This window comes from Hemibagrus wyckioides, linkage group LG28 (assembly GCF_019097595.1).
Source record: "Hemibagrus wyckioides isolate EC202008001 linkage group LG28, SWU_Hwy_1.0, whole genome shotgun sequence".
Lineage (NCBI taxonomy): Eukaryota > Metazoa > Chordata > Actinopteri > Siluriformes > Bagridae > Hemibagrus > Hemibagrus wyckioides.
In genome coordinates, this window is record NC_080737.1 from 8,247,368 (window position 1) to 8,267,604 (window position 20,237).

General features: G+C 41.7%; 1 protein-coding gene across 1 annotated transcript in view; it reads left to right on the top strand.

The window, feature by feature from the left end:
• Positions 1–2,753: 2,753 nt before the first annotated feature.
• The window catches only part of abr (ABR activator of RhoGEF and GTPase), a 152,073-nt gene continuing 134,589 nt past the window's right edge, over positions 2,754–20,237 (top strand). The window contains exon 1 of the mRNA XM_058382781.1: positions 2,754–3,694. Coding sequence (XP_058238764.1) covers positions 2,938–3,694 — 757 coding nt within the window. The 5' untranslated portion in view covers positions 2,754–2,937. The remainder of the gene's footprint in view (positions 3,695–20,237) is intronic.

Consider the following 20,237-nt stretch of genomic DNA (forward strand, 5'->3'; position numbering starts at 1 on the left):
TTAATGACATTAGACCATGTAAGAGGGCAGATACACACCACAAGTGTATGACAGATATGTCCTTTATGATATACACTGACCAGGCATAACATTATGACCACCTGCATAAATATAGTGTATGTCCCCCATTTGCTGCCCACACAGCCCTGCACTGTGTATTCTGACACCTTTCTATCAGAACCAGCATTAACTTCTTCAGCAATCTGAGCAACAGTAGCTCGTCTGTTGGATCGGATCACACGGGCCAGCCTTCACTCCCCATGTGCATCAATGAGCCTTGGCCGCCCATGACCCTGTCACCGGTTCACCACTGTTCCTTCCTTGGACCACTTTTGATAGATACTGACCACTGCAGACCGGGAACACCCCACAAGAGCTGCAGTTTTGGAGATGCTCTGATCCAGTGGTCTAGCCATCACAATTTAGCCCTTCATCAAACTCGTTCAAATCCTTACGCTTGTCCATTTTTCCTGCTTCTAACACATCAAGGACAAAATGTTCACTTGCTGTCCAATATATCCCACCCACTAACAGGTGCTATGATTAGGAGATAATAATCAGTCTTATTCACGGCACCTGTCACTGGTCATAATGTTATGCCTGATTGGTGTAGTTCAGCTTTTTATCACAGTAATCACTTTACTAACAATAAGCTGTCAGATCTTTGTGATTTGCTTCACTTATATCCATAAATGATTGGACATTTATATTAAAGGTGCCCTTTGTAATGTCTGACTGAATGTCCAGACTTCATATAAAAATCATATAATGTCAAAGAAAATGTGTCATGTAATATTGCTATGCAAGAGATCTTGGCTCCATCCCCAAATGATTTAAGATTTTGCCATGAAAGCCAACTCATGAGGCAAACATACAGCAGTTTCACTGAAGTGTGTGTGGTTGCTTGGGGCAGTCAGGCCACAGGCAGTAGAGAGCTATTAAAATGACAAATTGCTACTTTAAAGTCGAGCCTTGCTCCACTAAACAACGCAGTGATTACATTAGGCTTATGATCCATCGATGAACTTGACACCCTAATCAAAAAACACCTTTAATGCAAGGTTCCTTGCATTCTGGGACTGGGTCCAAAAAGGCTTCTAAAACAGCCATATGCCAATTATCTTTCCTGCTATGAATGAAATTGTATGAACAATTCCCACTGCATAAGCGATACAGCTACTCAAAGCAGGAGCTTACTGGAAGATTCGTTCTCAGGTTGGCTTTTAAGTCCTGAGTCGAATGCACTGATGTGTATCAAATACAAGATGATCTAATATGGTCTTCGGTTTCTCTCTTCCAGCTCTGCCATGTCGTGAGATCAACTAGGTTCGAGCCTAAGGCAAATATTTTCTTTATTCCTTTTTTCAATACAGTGTCTATTTGCTATAGCTGATCAAAAGACGTATATCTCATTATGCATTAATGGACCAGAATGCAAAAGTAAGACTCATGCATGCACAAATCCCTCACTCCTGCACGATTTTATCTTTCTGTAGGGTTGATAGCGTCTTCTTCTTATCGCTAAGCTCCGAAATGTCAAATGATCTTGACATCTGATGACATGTAGCCTCTCTGAAGCGGGATGCCCCCGTGCCCCTAAACCTCACCCTCCTGCCTTTCTCTGCAATGCTGGTCCAGGGCTATCAGTATACATGTATCTCGGCTTCAGTTACCTCATAGCAATGGAGCCTGTCCATTATTCTACTCCACCGACACCGCAATACCCATATCACATTTGTCCTCTTCGGCTAATGCTATTGAGTGAAATCTGAATGAGAGTTGAATTGCTTTTTGGCCTGTGAGGAAGAGTGAATAAAGGCACTTACGAAAAACACCTTCTAATGTTCTTATACACTGCTCCATATTAGCGGGCTTGAGATTAGTCTGCAATTATTATCTGTACAAATCGTCAGCATTACAGTTTATTCCTATTAACACCAGAGCTGAAGGAAAACAATCAGAATGGTTCCCGCTGCTAGGATGATGACTCCACCATCCATAGACCTAAATATTCCTCACGGATGTTTCGGCTAATTATTGGTTTGTTTAACTTTTGTTCTGGGAATCATTTCTGTCAAATCATCCTGTAATAGTTTCTACATAAACACATTAAGGGCCCCTCATTTGATGTTTGTTACTGTGCAGTTTCGCCTTATACCGCTATTCTAATTCGTCACTAAGTGTCCACTTCACACAGTGTCCAGTGTAGGCCCTGGATCCACTGCTGACCAGACCGTCCTGATAAACTGCTTACTTGTTCTAAGTTGGACACTTTATTGCATTATACAACTTTGCATACTATTTTGGATATGTGTTTATGTATTGTGTATTAGGTCAGATATGTATAACAGCCGGTCGGCTAGCCAAACATAACCAAACAAGATGGACCTTAAGACAAAAGCAAAATGGGAATTCTTTTGGGTGGTTAAATACTTATTTATTATTTATTGTATCAGGTTTCACGTGGATTCATGAACTGAAGCATATTTTAGTATGAACAAAAAAAGCAAGAGATGTTAAATTTGCATAGCATGCCGTCAGCAGGTATCCGGTAAACAACGCCAGACCCGCATCCTTCCGCACTAACGAGCATGCACAACTCACTGCGCCTCACTGCCCGCCTTTTGCATACTATTTAGTAGGGTAGCACGCGCCCAGTAACTGTTCTGTACCGAATAGGCTCCTGTGATTGGATTTCAGGACGGTGACGTCACCGCTTCCCAAAGTTACGGAAGTTGAAAGTTTTTTTTTTTTCTGACTGGTTAAACGGATCAGTCGAGTGTGGAAGAGGAATGAGAGAGGCAGATAAAACATGAGCTCTTCTATAAACAAAACACATTAATATACAGTGTCGAGAACGTTGTTGGGGGACATCCAGGCCACCCTCATCCAGAGAAGCACTATTTTTATTGCAAGAAGAAGGAAAACCACAAAGACATGTGGGAACAGGAGGAATTTGAGAAGCACTGGAGGAATGAATTTCCCGACGGTGAGGTGCCCAGGATGAACCTGAGCTCCGTGGAGGACATCGAGATCGAGCTGGAGCAGTGCAAAGCGCGCCTGAAAAGCCTGCAGCATGAGCTGGCGATGGAGAAGTTCAAGGTGATTTACCTGCAGACCACCATTGCGCAGAAGAGGAAAAGTTACGACGCCGTCAGATGGGGGAACAAGGAGGAGCACGACGCGGAGGTCGGGGCCACCAGAGCAGAGAAGACGCACGGGGAAAGCATGCCAGCTCCGCCGGGGATCAGGCTACACGCGATCGGCTGCAAGAGCCTGGAGGAGCCGAGCGGAGTGCCGGCCAGAGGCAGCAAGACCGGTAAACCTATCCTGGTTCCTCCGCGGAAAAAGTCCGCTTTGGTGAAGGAGAACATTGCAGGACCGGGTTCCTCACATCTCCGTGAGGAACGCGACAGGAGCAGACGCGACTCCGAGCGCGACAGCGACAAGGACTACGACGACGTGGAGCTCAACGAGAACTTCGTGCGCAAGAACCTGATCGACACCAAGGTGCGGGAGAACCGCAACTCGTCGCTCAGACCCTTCCGGTACAGTAAGGATTTTGATTCCGGGGATGACGGGAGATTGTCGCCCTCCGTGCCGCTCCGAGCGAGTTACGGGTCGGGCCGCAGTACACCGGACCGGCGCAGTGACGGCTACCTCAGCTCCGAGCACGAGGACTCCTCATCAGTGGGTAAGTTAAAGGGTGAAAGAGTGGGAAATTATTTATTCAGTACTGTACGAATAACCTGTTAGATATGTAGTACATGAGCAAACTAAAATGCCTTAAACAGTCGCTTTATCAAAAGTGTGTTAAAAGGGATGGAAAAGTCATTTGGAAAACTGTTTTCCGGGCCGGAAAAATTGTTTGTCGTTGGATATCAGTTGTTTTCTAGACAGTTTATTGGCCACCTGAGACACGGGGGGGCGGGGCTTCGTAAACATTGACTGGAATAATGGAATTGTCAAACAGTAAGTCTTTGAGATCTAATCTTGGAGGGAAAACAAAGACCAGACTTACCTAATGCACCTTTAAAGTATGGTAAGGTCTGTGAAAATAGGTCTCTTATAGTTGAATAAATAAATCAATAGAATGAGATTTTTTATTTTTTCCCTCATTGAACCCACCCTCATTTCCACCTACAGTATATACACAAAGCTGTATGTAGGTTCATTGAGCTGTCACAAGATCGCTTTAAAATGCACTCGGACATGCAAAGAAGTTACAGCTCTATAACCGTGCAGCGTCTCCTCGTTATCGTTTACGAAGATGTGAAATAGATCGAGGCCAAATGAAATGCAAAGAAACTTTTTATTCTGTACCTTTAACAAAGTGCTAAAATGGTGCGCCATCAGGAGAACATCATTTTGGCATCCTGACAAAGTAATGCTCCAAGCTCTCTCATCTCTCATCCTGGAAAACTTTCACTCAACTTGTGTATTCAGGGCCTATGGACCATTGCCAGCTTCCTCGTTGCAATTTGGCACCCTGTTGAGGAATCTCACTTATTTCCGTTTTCGATGTAGTACGTCCATCAGAGCTTTTTTTGATATTAATGTTCTCCTCGTAGCTGAGCCTGCAGGCACACAGATTTGTGTTGGCAACTTCGAAAAACATCAGACGCAAGATTTGTGTTCATGATTACATGCATCATCATACTCGTTTATTGATTAAAATCAGTGAATTGATGATTATCATGAGTTTACTTCAACACTGAAGTTGTTGGGAATCGATACTAACAACTGTATACAATACAGTTGGTGGTTATGGTTAGAATGTAGTGTGGAGGTTTCATAGGATTCGGGTGGTTTATACACTACAGGATTAATCTGGCCTTAAGACAAAGCATTATGCAGCCGTCTTATTATGGTGGAATTATAATTACACTGTGAGGTGTGAGGACGAAACCAGATTCATCTCACTATGAAACTTGAACGCTCCAGATTCAATAAGTCTCACCTTTAGCCCTGGTCACCATTTGAAATTTTTACTTAGGACCTTTCTTTTTGTGCCAGGTGACAATACCATATAAGCAGGGTGATGGTTTTCAGTTCCAGTAAACTCTTTCTGGTGTATCTCTGCCCTGCATACTTTGTTTATTTCCTTTTCGTAACTGGTTCGAAGCAGCTAATAAAAACTCAACATGGGTGTGTTTGCTGGGAAAATCCAAAAATGTGAACCATGAAAATTATAGTAATATTTTTGGTTGTAATTGTTTTGGGCACAGCCATGATCAGTAGTCAGACATTCGACTGCCACTGGCGTTTTGTAGCCAACAGTCAAAGCCTATTGATTTATTCGATTGAGGGACAGTCGTTAGCTGCTAATGTGATGTATATGTTAAACTGTAAAATGGTTTTCTTTGTCCTCTATACACTGATCAGGCATAACATTATGACCACCTGCCTAATATTGTGTTTGTCCCCCTTTTTTGCTGCCAAAACAGCCCTGACCCTCGAGGCATGAACTCCACTAGATCCCTGAAGGTGTGCTGTGGTATCTGGCACTAAGATGTTAGCAGCAGATCCTTTAAGTCCTATAAGATCTGTAACTTACAGGACTTAAAGGATATTTACAGGACTTAAAGGACTTATGGGATTTAAAGGATGCTATTTAATAGATACTGACCACTGCAGACTGGGAACACCCCACAAGAGCTGCAATTTTGGAGATGCTCTGATCCAGTTGTCTAGCCATCACAATTTGGCCCTTCTTAAACTCGCTCAAATCCTTACGCTTGTCCATTTCCCCTGCTTCTAACACATTAAATGTTCACTTGCTGTCTAATATTTCCCACCCACTAACAGGTCCCATGATGAGGAGATAATCAGTGTTATTTACTTCACCTCTCACTGCTCATAATGTTATGGCTGATCGGTGTATGTAGACACTGGGCTTCATGCCAGTTGAGTACATAGAAGTGACTAACAGAGTTCTTCCTCAGTTAAACGGAGACTTCCTTATAGCATAACACAAATGATTTTTTTGTGCCAGGTAATTGTCTAGTCATTGTCACACCTAGTGTTAGGCAAAGCTGAATAGCCAAGATAGCAATTAGCTTATATACTGACAACGATACGAGCCACTTTTTTATCAGGTGACACTGCTGCTTCTTCTTGAAAAGAAAAAATTACTTATTTTCAGATAATGTTTGTTATAAATGCTTCTAAACTTCAAGTGAAGGCATGTTGCCATTGTAAAGTTCTTTTTATTAAGATTCTTTCGGTCAGCAGCGTCCTGGGGAAAGTTACCAAGACTTTGAGCCTGTACTGGCTAGCTAGCTATCTGACTCTAACTAGCTTTCATATTGACATTGCCTACTTGAATATATATATATATATATATGTGTGTATATATATATATGTGTATATATATATATATATATATATATATATATATATATATTATAACAAAAAACACAAGAAATTATAGTAATATATTAATATACGAATGACTAGACATTTATATTGACCAGAAATACATATATGTTTAATGGGAGGAAAAAGAAGAGTATTCATTTCACACATGACATGTTTTAATGCTAATAATGCTAATTAGAACTCTATCTGTCTAATTATTTGGCGTTATCTTAAGCTGTTTGTTTACTCATGTCTATTCTCACAGATTTTGCTTCTGCTTTAAAAGGCAAAAGTGTGTGTGTGTGTTAGGATGTTGTGTCTGGTTGTTAATTTGGAAAGTCTTCTGCAACCACACCCATAAACATCACAGACAGAGAAGGAAAAAAAAGAGACTTTCTGGCACTGGAAGCAATTTACCACATTAATGAGCCATTTGTAAAAGTTCCTATAATCCAGCCATCAGTAGGGATAAATCGTGGGATAATAAATGTAAGAAAGGATGATCCTGATACGTGAGTCAGGAAGGTGTTTAATCATTTAATTAAGCATTTTAATTAAGGAAAACTGTAAGGAATGATCTAGAAGGACCTTCGAGTTCTCTGTAAACACTAAGCTGAGTCTCAGCAAAGTTCGGTTGCTAAGAGCAGTGATTTCTTCACAGAGAAAAATGCGACATGCTGTGAGATGGTCAGCCAACACACACATCACACACACACAACACACACACACACACACACACATCACACAGCACACACACACACAGTAATGTTAGAAGGTAAGTTGGGGTAAGTAGAGAAGGTCTAATAGACAGACAGATAGACAGACAGATAGATAGACAGATAGATAGATAGATAGATAGATAGATAGATAGATAGATAGATAGATAGATAGATAGATAGATAGATAGATAGACAGATAGATAGATAGATAGATAGACAGACAGACAGACAGACAGACAGACAGACAGATACTTTATTCATTCCAATGGGAAATTTACAACTTCCAGCAGTATCCACAAATATAGGTACTAAGGTAATAAATACTAAAGTAACTATACCGCTTCAGGGTTTCTGTGAATTTTCTGTGAGGAGATTTTGTTAGTTTATTTAATGTTTTTGGAGGGAATCTTCAGTGCAGGTCCTTTGTAAGCTCTTAGGGTTAATTCCTTAATATGTTTTTCTTTTTTTTTTGATATGGAAAGGCTCCAGGTCTGGAGGTTTTTGTGGTTTCTCAGTAACATGACAAACTGCATTTTTTCGTATTATTAACTTCAAGAGGGAGAAAGGAGGGGAAAAGGCTGGTCAGGCAACTACTGTTTATACTTACTGATCACGCCTCCTTCCCCAACGTTAAACAGATAAAAGTCCATGTCACGCTTTAATTAATAAAGAATTGTAAGAGGATTGGCACTTCAGGATGCTCTTGGAAAAGAATCACCCCGGTGTTGACTCCTTGTGTTATGTTTCTTATATAATATTAAAGGTATAGTCATATCCAATTCCTTTATATGTCAGTACTTTGAAGTATTGGATATTGCTGCCAGTGTGTGGGTGGGGAGAATACATATACACAAGTAAGACCTAATATTTTTGAGCTTGTCATCTTGATATAATGAATATATCAGTACGCTGATAACATTTATACCACTGTGGGGGTGAAGTGAATAACGTTGATGATCTTGTTACAGTGCATCCAGTCAAGGGGTGGAATAAATTAGGTAGCAAGTGAACAGTGAGTTGTTAAAGCTAATTTGTTGGAAGATCGTAAGGATCTGATGGGCCAAATGGGCTGTTCCTAGTATGCAGTGGTTAGTACAGACCAAAAGGTGTCCAATGAGGGACAACCAGTAAACCAGTGGCAGGGACATGGACGCACAAGGCTCATTGATGCACGTGGTGAGCAAAAGCTAGCCAGTTTGGTTTAATCCTATAGAAGAGCTACTGCAGTGGAAGAAGGTGGACTGATCTGATCTGATAAGTCGAGGCAGTGTGATGCCTAAACCAAGTAGACCCCTTCATGGCAACAGTATTCCCTAAAGGCATTCCCATGTGCTGGACAAACAAGTCAGATCCATCATCACAATGTAAAGGATCTACTGTTAACACCTAGGTATCAGATACCACAGTAAAACTTCAGCGGTCTCATAGAGTCCATGCCTTCATGGGTTTTGGTGACCTACATAACATTATCCATGTGACTTTAATGCTATGACCGATCAGTGGCTGCTCTTAGTGTTTGTGTTTTTGACCTACTCTGAACATTTAAAACACCACACTGTGCCCATAAACACACAGTGTCCACTGAGTGACCTCTGTTCAGTTACTTAATAGAGATTTTGTTCACAGGTAAATTATGAAATGAGTCAGCAGGCAGTCCCTGGTTAGCTTGGTTTTGACTTCCTCTTTTCTTTCTGCTTTGTTATTTTTAAACATAAAAGATTTCTTGTACTCTGCATAGGTGTAAAAATACTCATAAGGTCACTGTATGACCATTAGTTCGAGTGTTTTTACCATAATTAACACACAGCTTTGCAGGAAAGGTCGATTTCTGGACCAGTGTGTGTAACAAGACTCTGAAATCGTTCTGTTTATGTGGGTTAATCATATATTAGACTGAAGTAATCACAGTTTTTAGTATTCACTGAGTCAAAGAGCATTTAACTCTTAAATCCGAACTTGGTGTGAAACACAGGCCCAGCTACCTGATTGTGCTGTTACTCAAGTTTATTTTCCAACCTTTTGCTTCGTCAGTGTTGTTTTCTGAGGAATGCAGTCTGACCACTTGAATGCCCCACAGCTGAATTTCCCACATAAGGAAGTCAGGCTTTAGGACAACGATGAACCCCTGACTTGCGATTTTTTGTTTTTCTGCTGGTGAAAGTTTGCATTTGAAAATAAACTTGTGTCTGACCGGTCAGTGCGTGGCTGCGCTTTATCGTAATGAATTTGCCGTACACAGGCATTTGAGTCGAGGCAGAGGTTTAAAAATACACCGCTATCACAGCAGGGACTGACGATAAAGCTGTAGACCAGAATAATACTTACACCACACTGCTTGCTGACTTAATATTGAATTTTTTTTATAGAGGGATGCTCGTTCTAAAACATCATGTTTTTACTTATATTGTGATATAATGAAGTTTGCGGTCTCGTTTAGCATTTATTAAGGGCTTAAACATGGCAAAGTCTTAAGGATAGTGGTCGATTAGAGTATAGCATAGAGCTAAGGCTCTCCTGTTCATTTATATGTATTCAGGTCAAGAAGTAAATAAAATAGCTGCTAAGGAAAAAATCTGTAGCTGCTCTAACATAAGTGATCTGACATTGAATGTAACTATAAATGGATAAAAAGTACAGTGTGTTGTATTTTAATAGAGTTGGCAAATTGCTTAGGCCGGGTCGAATTGCTCCGTGCTCTAATAACTGAACCTTTTGAATTATTTACTATATATAATATGAATGTTTTTATAGATGTAATAACTTTTCCATCAAACTACACAAACGTTAAGGTATCAGATAATAAATATAAAATATTCATATTGACAGTGATCAAAATGACATTTAAAAAAAGTACTAGAAAGGAAATATTAACATTAATGGAAATATTAATATTTAAGGCATGTTGTGGTTGTTTATAAAAGTCTAATATATAATATCAGCATACAAGGAATTTTCTCCCCAGGAAGCCTGGAGTTAACACCCTGATAAGAATTGTGAAATATTCCTGTAAATCTTAGATGACCGGTTGGATGATTTCCTCGTTGATTGATTTCCTTTTTTCTTTAAAGCTTTCTTTCAAATAGCTTTGCTTAAAATCCTTCCTAATTCTCTCGAGCTGCTTCCTGCTCAGCCAGTACACAAGCCGAGGTCTATCAGCGGCGTGGATTCGTGAATTGACTGTTGACTCAGAACTGAAGTAACGTTTATGTTCATTGTGTGTCTAGCTGGATTTTCCAGGCTAACAAATATACAGAGATGTAGTTAACCATGTAATAATAACTGAAACTGTCATCCCCCCCACTCTCATCACTCACCAGCCCCCTTTCCACAAATGAGATCAGACTGATAATAAAAAAAAAATGTTAATAAAAGACCACTGACATTTGTGAAATGACTGTATCATGGAAATGTTGTGTACCTTAAATACGACGGTCTAATTTTCTGTTACATTTGTCTCAACATTGTACACACAATATCAGCTTGTAACGTTAAGGAGACATTTTACATTTTTATTTTGGAATAAAATTGTCCAGACTGCCAATCGTGAATAGGAATAAAAACTCTTGAGACATGCTGTTGTAAGAAAATAATCAAGGACGAGGTGTTATAGTGTGGCTCGGTGCCAAGCGGAGTTACTGCTATCGCAGCAAAGTTGTTTATTTTGCAAGAACAATGGAGAGCTAGCAATGATTTATTAGAACGAGCTGCATTTTAAACAATTGCTTATAGTTACTTCGTGAAACTAGCTAGTTCCTGTTATAGAAGATATAAATAGTTCTCACCAGAAACTCCAAACTTTCTTAATATGTCAAAAACAACAACAACAACAAAAAATGGAAAGCCTTCCATGTTGGAAAACTTATTAGAAAAAAATACAAGGGGTTACAAAATGTTGACACTGGAGACTCCTAACAACAATGCTAAATATGTTATGCTAAAAGAAATTTTGATTCGACTTCTACTAACAGTGTATTTTAGGTTTTTCCCAAAAACCCACAAGGAACTCTCCCAAACCATGTGACCTAACAACTCACAACAACCACCACCACCACCATGACTATGACCATCATCACCTTCATCACCTCCACCATCATCACCATGACCATCACAACCACCATGTCCATGACCATCACCATCATCACCACCACCATGTCCATGACCATCACCATCATCACCACCACCATGTCCATGACCATCACCATCATCACCACCACCATGTCCATGACCATCACCATCATCACCACCACCATGTCCATGACCATCACCATCACCACCACCATGTCCATGACCATCACCATCATCACCACCACCATGTCCATGACCATCACCATCATCACCACCACCATGTCCATGACCATCACCATCATCACCACCACCATGTCCATGACCATCACCATCATCACCACCACCATGTCCATGACCATCACCATCATCACCACCACCATGTCCATGACCATCACCATCATCACCACCACCATGTCCATGACCATCACCATCATCACCACCACCATGTCCATGACCATCACCATGACCATCACAACCACCATGTCCATGACCATCACCATGACCATCACAACCACCATGTCCATGACCATCACCATGACCATCACAACCACCATGTCCATGACCATCACCATGACCATCACAACCACCATGTCCATGACCATCACCATGACCATCACAACCACCATGTCCATGACCATCACCATCATCACAACCACCATGTCCATGACCATCACCATCATCACCACCACCATGTCCATGACCATCACCATCACCACCACCATGTCCATGACCATCACCATCATCACCACCACCATGTCCATGACCATCACCATCATCACCACCACCATGTCCATGACCATCACCATCATCACCACCACCATGTCCATGACCATCACCATCACCACCACCATGTCCATGACAATCACCACCATTATGACCATGACCATCACCACCACTATGATTATCACCATCACCATGACGACCAGCACCATCACCACCATTATGACCATCAGCACCACCATCACTATGACCATGACCATCACCACCACCACCATCAGTCACCTTCCCCATCATCACCATCACCTTCCCCATCATCACCATCACCTTCCCCATCACCACCATCAGTCACCTTCCCCATCATCACCACCATCAGTCACCTTCCCCATCATCACCACCATCAGTCACCTTCCCCATCATCACCACCATCAGTCATCTTCCCCATCATCCCCATCAGTCACCTTCCTCATCATCCCCATCAGTCACCTTCCCCATCATCCCCATCACAGTCACCTTCCCCATCATCCCCATCACAGTCACCTTCCCCATCATCCCCATCACAGTCACCTTCCCCATCATCCCCATCACAGTCACCTTCCCCATCATCCCCATCACAGTCACCTTCCCCATCATCCCCATCAGTCACCTTCCCCATCATCCCCATCAGTCACCTTCCCCATCATCCCCATCACAGTCACCTTCCCCATCATCCCCATCACAGTCACCTTCCCCATCATCCCCATCACAGTCACCTTCCCCATCATCCCCATCACAGTCACCTTCCCCATCATCCCCATCACAGTCACCTTCCCCATCATCCCCATCACAGTCACCTTCCCCATCATCCCCATCACAGTCACCTTCCCCATCATCCCCATCACAGTCACCTTCCCCATCATCCCCATCACAGTCACCTTCCCCATCATCCCCATCACAGTCACCTTCCCCATCATCCCCATCACAGTCACCTTCCCCATCATCCCCATCACAGTCACCTTCCCCATCATCCCCATCACAGTCACCTTCCCCATCATCCCCATCACAGTCACCTTCCCCATCATCCCCATCACAGTCACCTTCCCCATCATCCCCACCACAGTCACCTTCCCCATCATCGACATCCACCTGTGTAAGTTGTTACTATAGAAATGATGAAGTAAATAATGATTATATTATCTTATATTATAAATGACCATTGCCATTCGTACCCTTACCTCCCTCTGTGTTTCATGTTGAAGAAAGCCTAGCTAGGTAGACAGCCTTCCAGAGCTGTGTTTCTGCACTCCTCAGATTAAAAAAAAGACTGCTGACGTTTAAGGTTTCTTATTTTGGCACTATTTATTTTATTTATTTCTGTTCAGCACACAGTTGGAAAAAAAAACAGACCTCTTAAGAGATTTCCAGGTAAAAAAAAAAAAAAAAGCTTCCAGTCATTTACCTCACCTCCTCACGTGAACACTTTACAGATATATTATACTTTATTATACTAAATATGAGCTTTTTGGTTAATTTCTCTGCAATAGAATCACATGTACATTTCTTTCTACCAATGACTATCTACTCATCTATCTATAGCGCTTCCTTGCTCTGAACACGTTTGCTAGTGCAGAGAGCTTGAGAGTTTTGTGGTGTTACGATACAGAAATAAAGCCCCGCTAACAGCAGTGGGCTCTAAGCCGCTTTTGTACACGTGACACATGTATTGGCAGGCAGCTGTACATACGTGTGAGACATGACACCGGACTGCGGTTGCGCCACTGTTTTCTATTTACAGTGACCGGATGTGTTGAGTTCAAATCCCATGACTGCTGTGCTTCACTGTTGAGCAAGACCCTAATATAGTCAGCTAGTCAGACTGTGAAAGCTAGCGGAGGCTAAGGACACTGAAGATGAACTGACCTGACACTATTTCTTTGCTTGAGGATGAGGATATTGTGTCCTCTTGCGTGATTAAAGTGCCAGTGAAGATCTGGACAGATACATGTTGAGTTTTAAATCTTTTATAGAGGGCAAAGTATCACACTAGCCACATCAAAGCATCTGACAGTCGGTTAGCAGCGACGAGCCTGCACAATCTAAAGCCGAACGCGGTGCACTTGCACACAGCACTGCTTGCTAGTTTGTGTTATTAGCATGTTTTGATACCGCTTCATGTGCAGTGTGTGTGCTGATTGTGTTAGAAGAATGCAGTCAGTGTCTCAACTGAAGAAGGAAGTTGTTTTGGCATATTCTTCCCTATAAGCTTTCAGGCCTTGCATACAGATAAACACACACACACACACATATATATAAGGTCGCTCATATCAGACATGAACCACAGGAATGGGCCTGGACAAGTCCACTATGTCTCACTATTTTAACAGAAAGATAGATGAACAAGCAAAGCATGAAAGGCACGTTGTGTGTGTGTGTGTGTGAGAGACTTGAAAGCTTTAGAGATTATGACACGCAGTGTTTGCCCATGGCCTCCTTGTGTGTACTTTGGTGTTTGTTTTGATTTATCCAACAACCTCTAGATTTACTAAATTGTACTTTTTGTAAACAAAAACTCTGAGATTCTGAGATTGGAAGCATGGCTTGGTCTGGATTGGCTTCCATTTCATTCGCCTTAGTTAAAATGGTTCCTTATGGATTCTTTGGCTGGTTGATGGTTCCAGTTTTTTTGTGCTACTTGAAACATTTTCTAAAAGCGCTCTAAATGGCTCTAAGCCATAAACCTTCATTCGTCCTGCTGTGGGGAAATTTCCAAATTAAATACCTGCATAAAACCTTTAAGAGAAACAAAGAGATAAAGCTATTATGGTTTTTTAATATAACAGTGATGAATCATATGATTGAATCGATTCTTTTTAAGGAGTCAATTAAACTGATTCATCTAAAATAAACTTCTTTTTTTTTTTTATCAGATTCCTACACACATGTAGGGTTAGTGTATTTGGTGCACAGATGCACCGGACCTCGGCTAATGAAACGGAAAGTGGTGACTGGTCGAACCGATAAATGACTCCCAGTGAATCAAACGTTGACAATCAGTGCTCCGAATGGACTAAAGCGACTAAACTGAGGCAGATTTGAATAAAAAAATTCTATCCAAATGAAACAAACTTTTAATCTACTTAACCATAAACCTCCATATAAACATCTGGATCTAGAAAAATAAACTAAGCTGTTGTTCAACGACTTTATTTTTCTGACCCGTTTCTGGAGCAGATCCTGTGTTGCAGCCAATCACATGCGTTTATGTTAATTAGCTACAGTGATGTCACAATACTGCCATGCTGATTACAGTATTAATACTAATAAACAGTACTAAATACTAATTCAATTTATGACCTTAGTAAAATGTTAAAGCTTTGAATCTTAAAATAATCCCCAAAAATACTAATTTTAAATTATTTTCACGACAGTTTTTTTGCTCTTCTTTTCATTTATTGTGGATAGTCCATTAAAAACAGTGCTGTTTAAAACAGGTTTCCCCCTCTGAAACTCTTTGTTTCAGTTTGTCAGCGAACCTCAATATCAATACCCTCTCGAAGCAATGCCCTTTTCGAATCGGCGAACGGATTGAAAAACAAGTACGTGTTTATTCCGTCACGCTTCAAATCCAAAACATGTTTGTTGAGTCTGCTGGACGAGTCAGAAGCAGCAACATGAAGCACCATGACGAGACAAAACACGAGCGCTCCGAGCCGATGTTTGATATTTATAGTCGTAAATGATCGTCGATAGTTAAGTATTAAGAAGGAGGCTGGCGTCGTCCTCGTTGTCGTGGTGCGGTCGTGTTCCAAGCTCTGGCCTGTTCACAGACCCTGGTTGTGGATGTGTTTAAAGCTGTGAGTGTTTGAGTGAGTAGGTGTCATGTGGGTGGTTCGACTCGTATTTCTGCAGAGTTTTGCATTTTACATAATGGCTGTGAGTCGCTCCTGCCAAAGGAAAGGGTTCAGTTGTAGCGGAAAGGTGTGTGTGTGTGTGTGTGTGTGTGTGTGTGTGTGTGTGAGAGAGAGAGAGAGAGAGAGCATGTTGGATCATGCTGAGAGAGTTTTGTGTTACTGCATTGACTGTCCCCTTTCTCAGCTTTTCTCTACAACTTATTGTCTTTTTTGAAATCCCTGAACCCTGTTGTAAAAACTTCTGACCCTTTTTGTCTTCCCGAGCAAATCTCCAGCTTGACTCGCCCGAGATTCTGTTCTGACTCGCATTAACATCGTCTCTCAGATGAATAATGTAACCGGAATCACGTCCTTTCTGGAATGACACATTCTCTTTCGGTTTCCTGAAATCACCACCGGCTCTCGGGTTGTTTGAAAGGAGAGACGAGAAATCCGCACGGCCGCAGTGAATCACCCATGAAAGGATGAGGCAACGTCGTGTGAGGAAGTGCGAGTCCTTCTCCCATGTCCTTTAAAAAAAAAAAAAAAAAAAAAAAAAGAGTCGACTCCCAGGAATCGTTGAATTTGTGGAATCTGAGAAATTTGTGTGTTTTTGCCTTGTAGGTTTACAGGCTTCTACCTTTGGCTCTGATGGCAGCAGGCCTCCAGCTGGTGGCAAAAATGGCAGTTTAACACATCACCATGGTGATTGGGTTGTAATAAGCGCGTTGTCATGGCGATTTGGAAGTCAAGAACGCCGTCAAGGCGCATACGCTGTTTGATGAGTGTGAACAGCCTGCGCTTGGGTGCATCCAAACCACAGTGTACATGACTGCCTCTGTGTGTGTGTGTGTGTGTGTGTGTGTGTGTGTGTGACGGTAAGACCCATTTTCCCCTTTACATTCATGCATGAGCTTTGTGCACTTGCAGTAGTGGTCTGCAGTGTGTGCTCAGTGTAACAGGACTGGCAAAGTGAAACTGGTGTTTCCTGTCATCTTTGTGTATCTGTGCTGCATAACAGCTCTGTCATTATAATGCAAGCAGCGGCTAATCTTGATTTAAAACGTGCTCTGATTAGAGACATCACACACACTACAGCAGTTTGCCTATAATTCTAGATTACTAACTTATGTTTGGTGCGTTTTTTAACCCTTTTATTCAACACACTGAATTCACTTAAACAAATGAATTCTTTTCTGGCCACAAGTCTGAAATAAAATGAGTCAGGAGTCCGTTGGAGACGTCTGTGTTTTTCCCCCCTTCTGTTGGATAACCTTACACAGAATTTTTAGTGGTTCAAGATAAACACCTTCAGATTTTAGGTGCTTTTTAGATAAACAAGCACTTGGGGTGTCTCAGAGAGCAGGAATGGGTTTGATATCAATATTTACTTTGAAACATTTGTGTGGAAAACTTTTCTGTGAATATATTGCCCCTGTAGGCTAGAGAAAACCAGAAATACTTATGAAACACTACAAATTCTTAAAGCCCCGAGTGGTACTTTAATATGAGCTTCATATGAGATACACTATATTGCCAAAGGTTTTGGGACACCCCTCCAAATCACTGAATTCAGGCGTTGTTTTTCAGGGGTTGGACTCGGCCCCTTAGTTCCAGTGAAAGGAACTCTTAATGTTTCAGCATAGCGAGACATTTTGGACAATTTCACTCTCCCAACTTTGTGGGAACAGTTTGGGGATGACCCCTTCCTGTTCGCACCAGTGCACAAAGCAAGGCCCATAAAGACATGGATGAGTGAGTTTGGTGTGGAGGAACTTTACTGTCCTGCTGTAGAGTTCTGACCTCAACCCGATAGAACACCTTTGGGATGAATTAGAGCGGAGACTGCGAGCCAGGCCAAAACTGGGACATCTGCCTTTACCGGTACACTAATGTAATATAGCGTTGGACTGCCCTATAACACCTTCAACTCTTCTGGGAAGACTTTCCACAAGGTTTAGGAGTGTGTTTATGGGAATTTTTGACCATTCCACTAGAAGCGCAGTTTTGAGGTCAGGCACTGATGTTGGATGAGAAGGTTTGGCTCACAGTCTCCGCTTTAATTCATCCCAGAGGTGTTCTATCAGGTTGAGGTCAGGACTCTGTCCAGTTCCTCCACACCAAACTCACTCATCCATGTCTTTATGGACCTTGCTGTGTGCAGTCATGCAGGCCGAGCCCAACCCCTGAAAAACAACACCTGTACTCAATGATTTAAAGGGCTGTCCCAAAACATCTGGCAATATAGTGTAGGACAAAGACATTTAATGCTGAACATAGACACAACAAAACAATCAGAAATTCCATGTAACTTCCACTGGAAATTCAGGTATCAATTAAAGTGAAATACGCTTGTTTCTACATGTATTACTTACAACCTTTATTGCCAAGATACCGACTATTTATATCTCCAGAGTTTTATCTCGTCATTTAAAGAAATTCTAGGGCTGAAGCCTGATTTATTTCATATCTTCCCAGAGCTTTTTCTCTTCATATTCACAGATTGTGCTACAAAACTTCGTTCTTGACCTGAGGTGAAATGTACGTGTGTGTGTTCTAAATATATTGTATTTGTTTTAATCTTTATGTGCTGCTATCTAACCCAGGAGTCCCTGGAGGAAGAGCTCTGGTATATAACTGAACTTTCTTGGCTAAATATGATGCTTCACACATCCACCGTTTTCTCGGCTGTCCGCACTTTTGTTTATTTATTTATTTATTTGGATTTTGTCGACTTATACTCACATTACTGCACTTCCGCATACGTGAGCTCCTATTGGCTGGGATCACTGCGATCTATATCAAAGAGAGAGAGTATGCTTCGCCTCTTGAGATCAGGGGAGTGAGGTTTACCTGCACATCACCTACCGCTGGCTTCTGTTACACTCACCCCCCCCAAACGTCACTCCCATCCGGGTCACGGCACCAATGTAACCCCCCCACGGGTCCTACTCGCAGCCGCTCCAAGAGGGTCTCGAACCTGGGTCTGAGCATGGGAGGCGGGCGCTCTAACAAGGAGGCTAAAGTCTGCGGCCGCTAGCGTCAGTCGCTAGTTCGCCTCTTGAGATCAGGGGACTACAGCACCTCCCGCTGGCCTCCATTACACTTTTTAAGCGCTTAAAGGTGATCTGACCTGGTAAAAATGATGACGTTTGACCCACCCTAGTTTTGTTTTACAGCTTGGATTTCATTTCTTTATTAATAACTGCAACCGAGAGTGGTCAAGCTGAAGGGAAGATAAAAAAAAAAACCCCCCAGGTTTCACTCGACACTTTCACATGACGGTTATCAGTAACCCCTTGTGCATGCAGTTCTCTGATACATGTCACCCTGACATCCTGTTCTTCCTTACCTGCTCTTTTTAGACTCTGCACCTGCTGGTTTCGGTACTATTTCTGAAACGTTGTGATCAGGAAATAAAATTAAAGCGAAGACAAATGCACACCTCCTGCTGCTGCTTCTTCAAGCCACAACTTGCACTTTAATATTAAAATCTATTCAAGAGTAATGAAGTGGCAACGGTACAGCAACAAACCGTGTCGCTTTCTGGCTCAATAACCTGCGCTTATTTACCGGGATTTGTCCTTGAGGTACAAGGTTTTATTATTCTGTGCGTGACAGGACAGTAAAATGTGCCGCAGTGGTATTTGTATGTCAAGTATTGTATCTCAAACATTTTCTTCTTCAGCTTCATAGCCCCAGGTTCTTTCACTCACTAATTCCTCTTCTATTAATGGAATTTTTTTTTACTTCCTGACCCATTTTGGGTCATATTTCTAACGCACTAATTGTTTAAAGACTTATGAAAAACCGTCATGTCATGTTCATAATGCGTTCATCAGGGATTATGAAAACGTTGCATTATCAGGAAACCCTATAAATACTATATATAACTTGTGTGTATAATAATAAATATATACCTGGGATTTTTTTAGTATCATGATACACTGATGAGGCATAACATTATGACCACCTGCCTAATATTGCCTTTTTGCTGCCAAAATAGCGCATGGGGCATGGACTCCACTAAATCCCTGAAGGTGTGCTTACAGGATGTAAAGGATACTTAAATGGACTTACAGAACTAAAAGGACACCTTTGATAGATACTGACCACTGCAGACCGGGAACACACAAGAGCTGCAGTTTTGGAGATGCTCTGATCCAGTGGTCTAGCCATCACAATATGGCCCTTCATCAAACTTGCTCAAATCCTTACGCTTGTCCATTTTTCCTGTTTCTAACACATCAACTTTGAGGACAAAATTCACTTGCTGTCTAATATATCCCACGCTTTTATATCCCATTATAAATATTTATTAACACTACTAGTTCATGTTGATGCAGAATAGCAATAAAGCGCCTCACGTTTTCATAAATATTCATAACACTGCGTATGTTGCTTTAGGTTTTCGTCCCAACAGCAGCGTTCCGAAAGCTAACGACGAACTAAACTAGTCGAAAATCGATGAGATCCTCTAGCTACCCAAAATAATAACAAACAACAG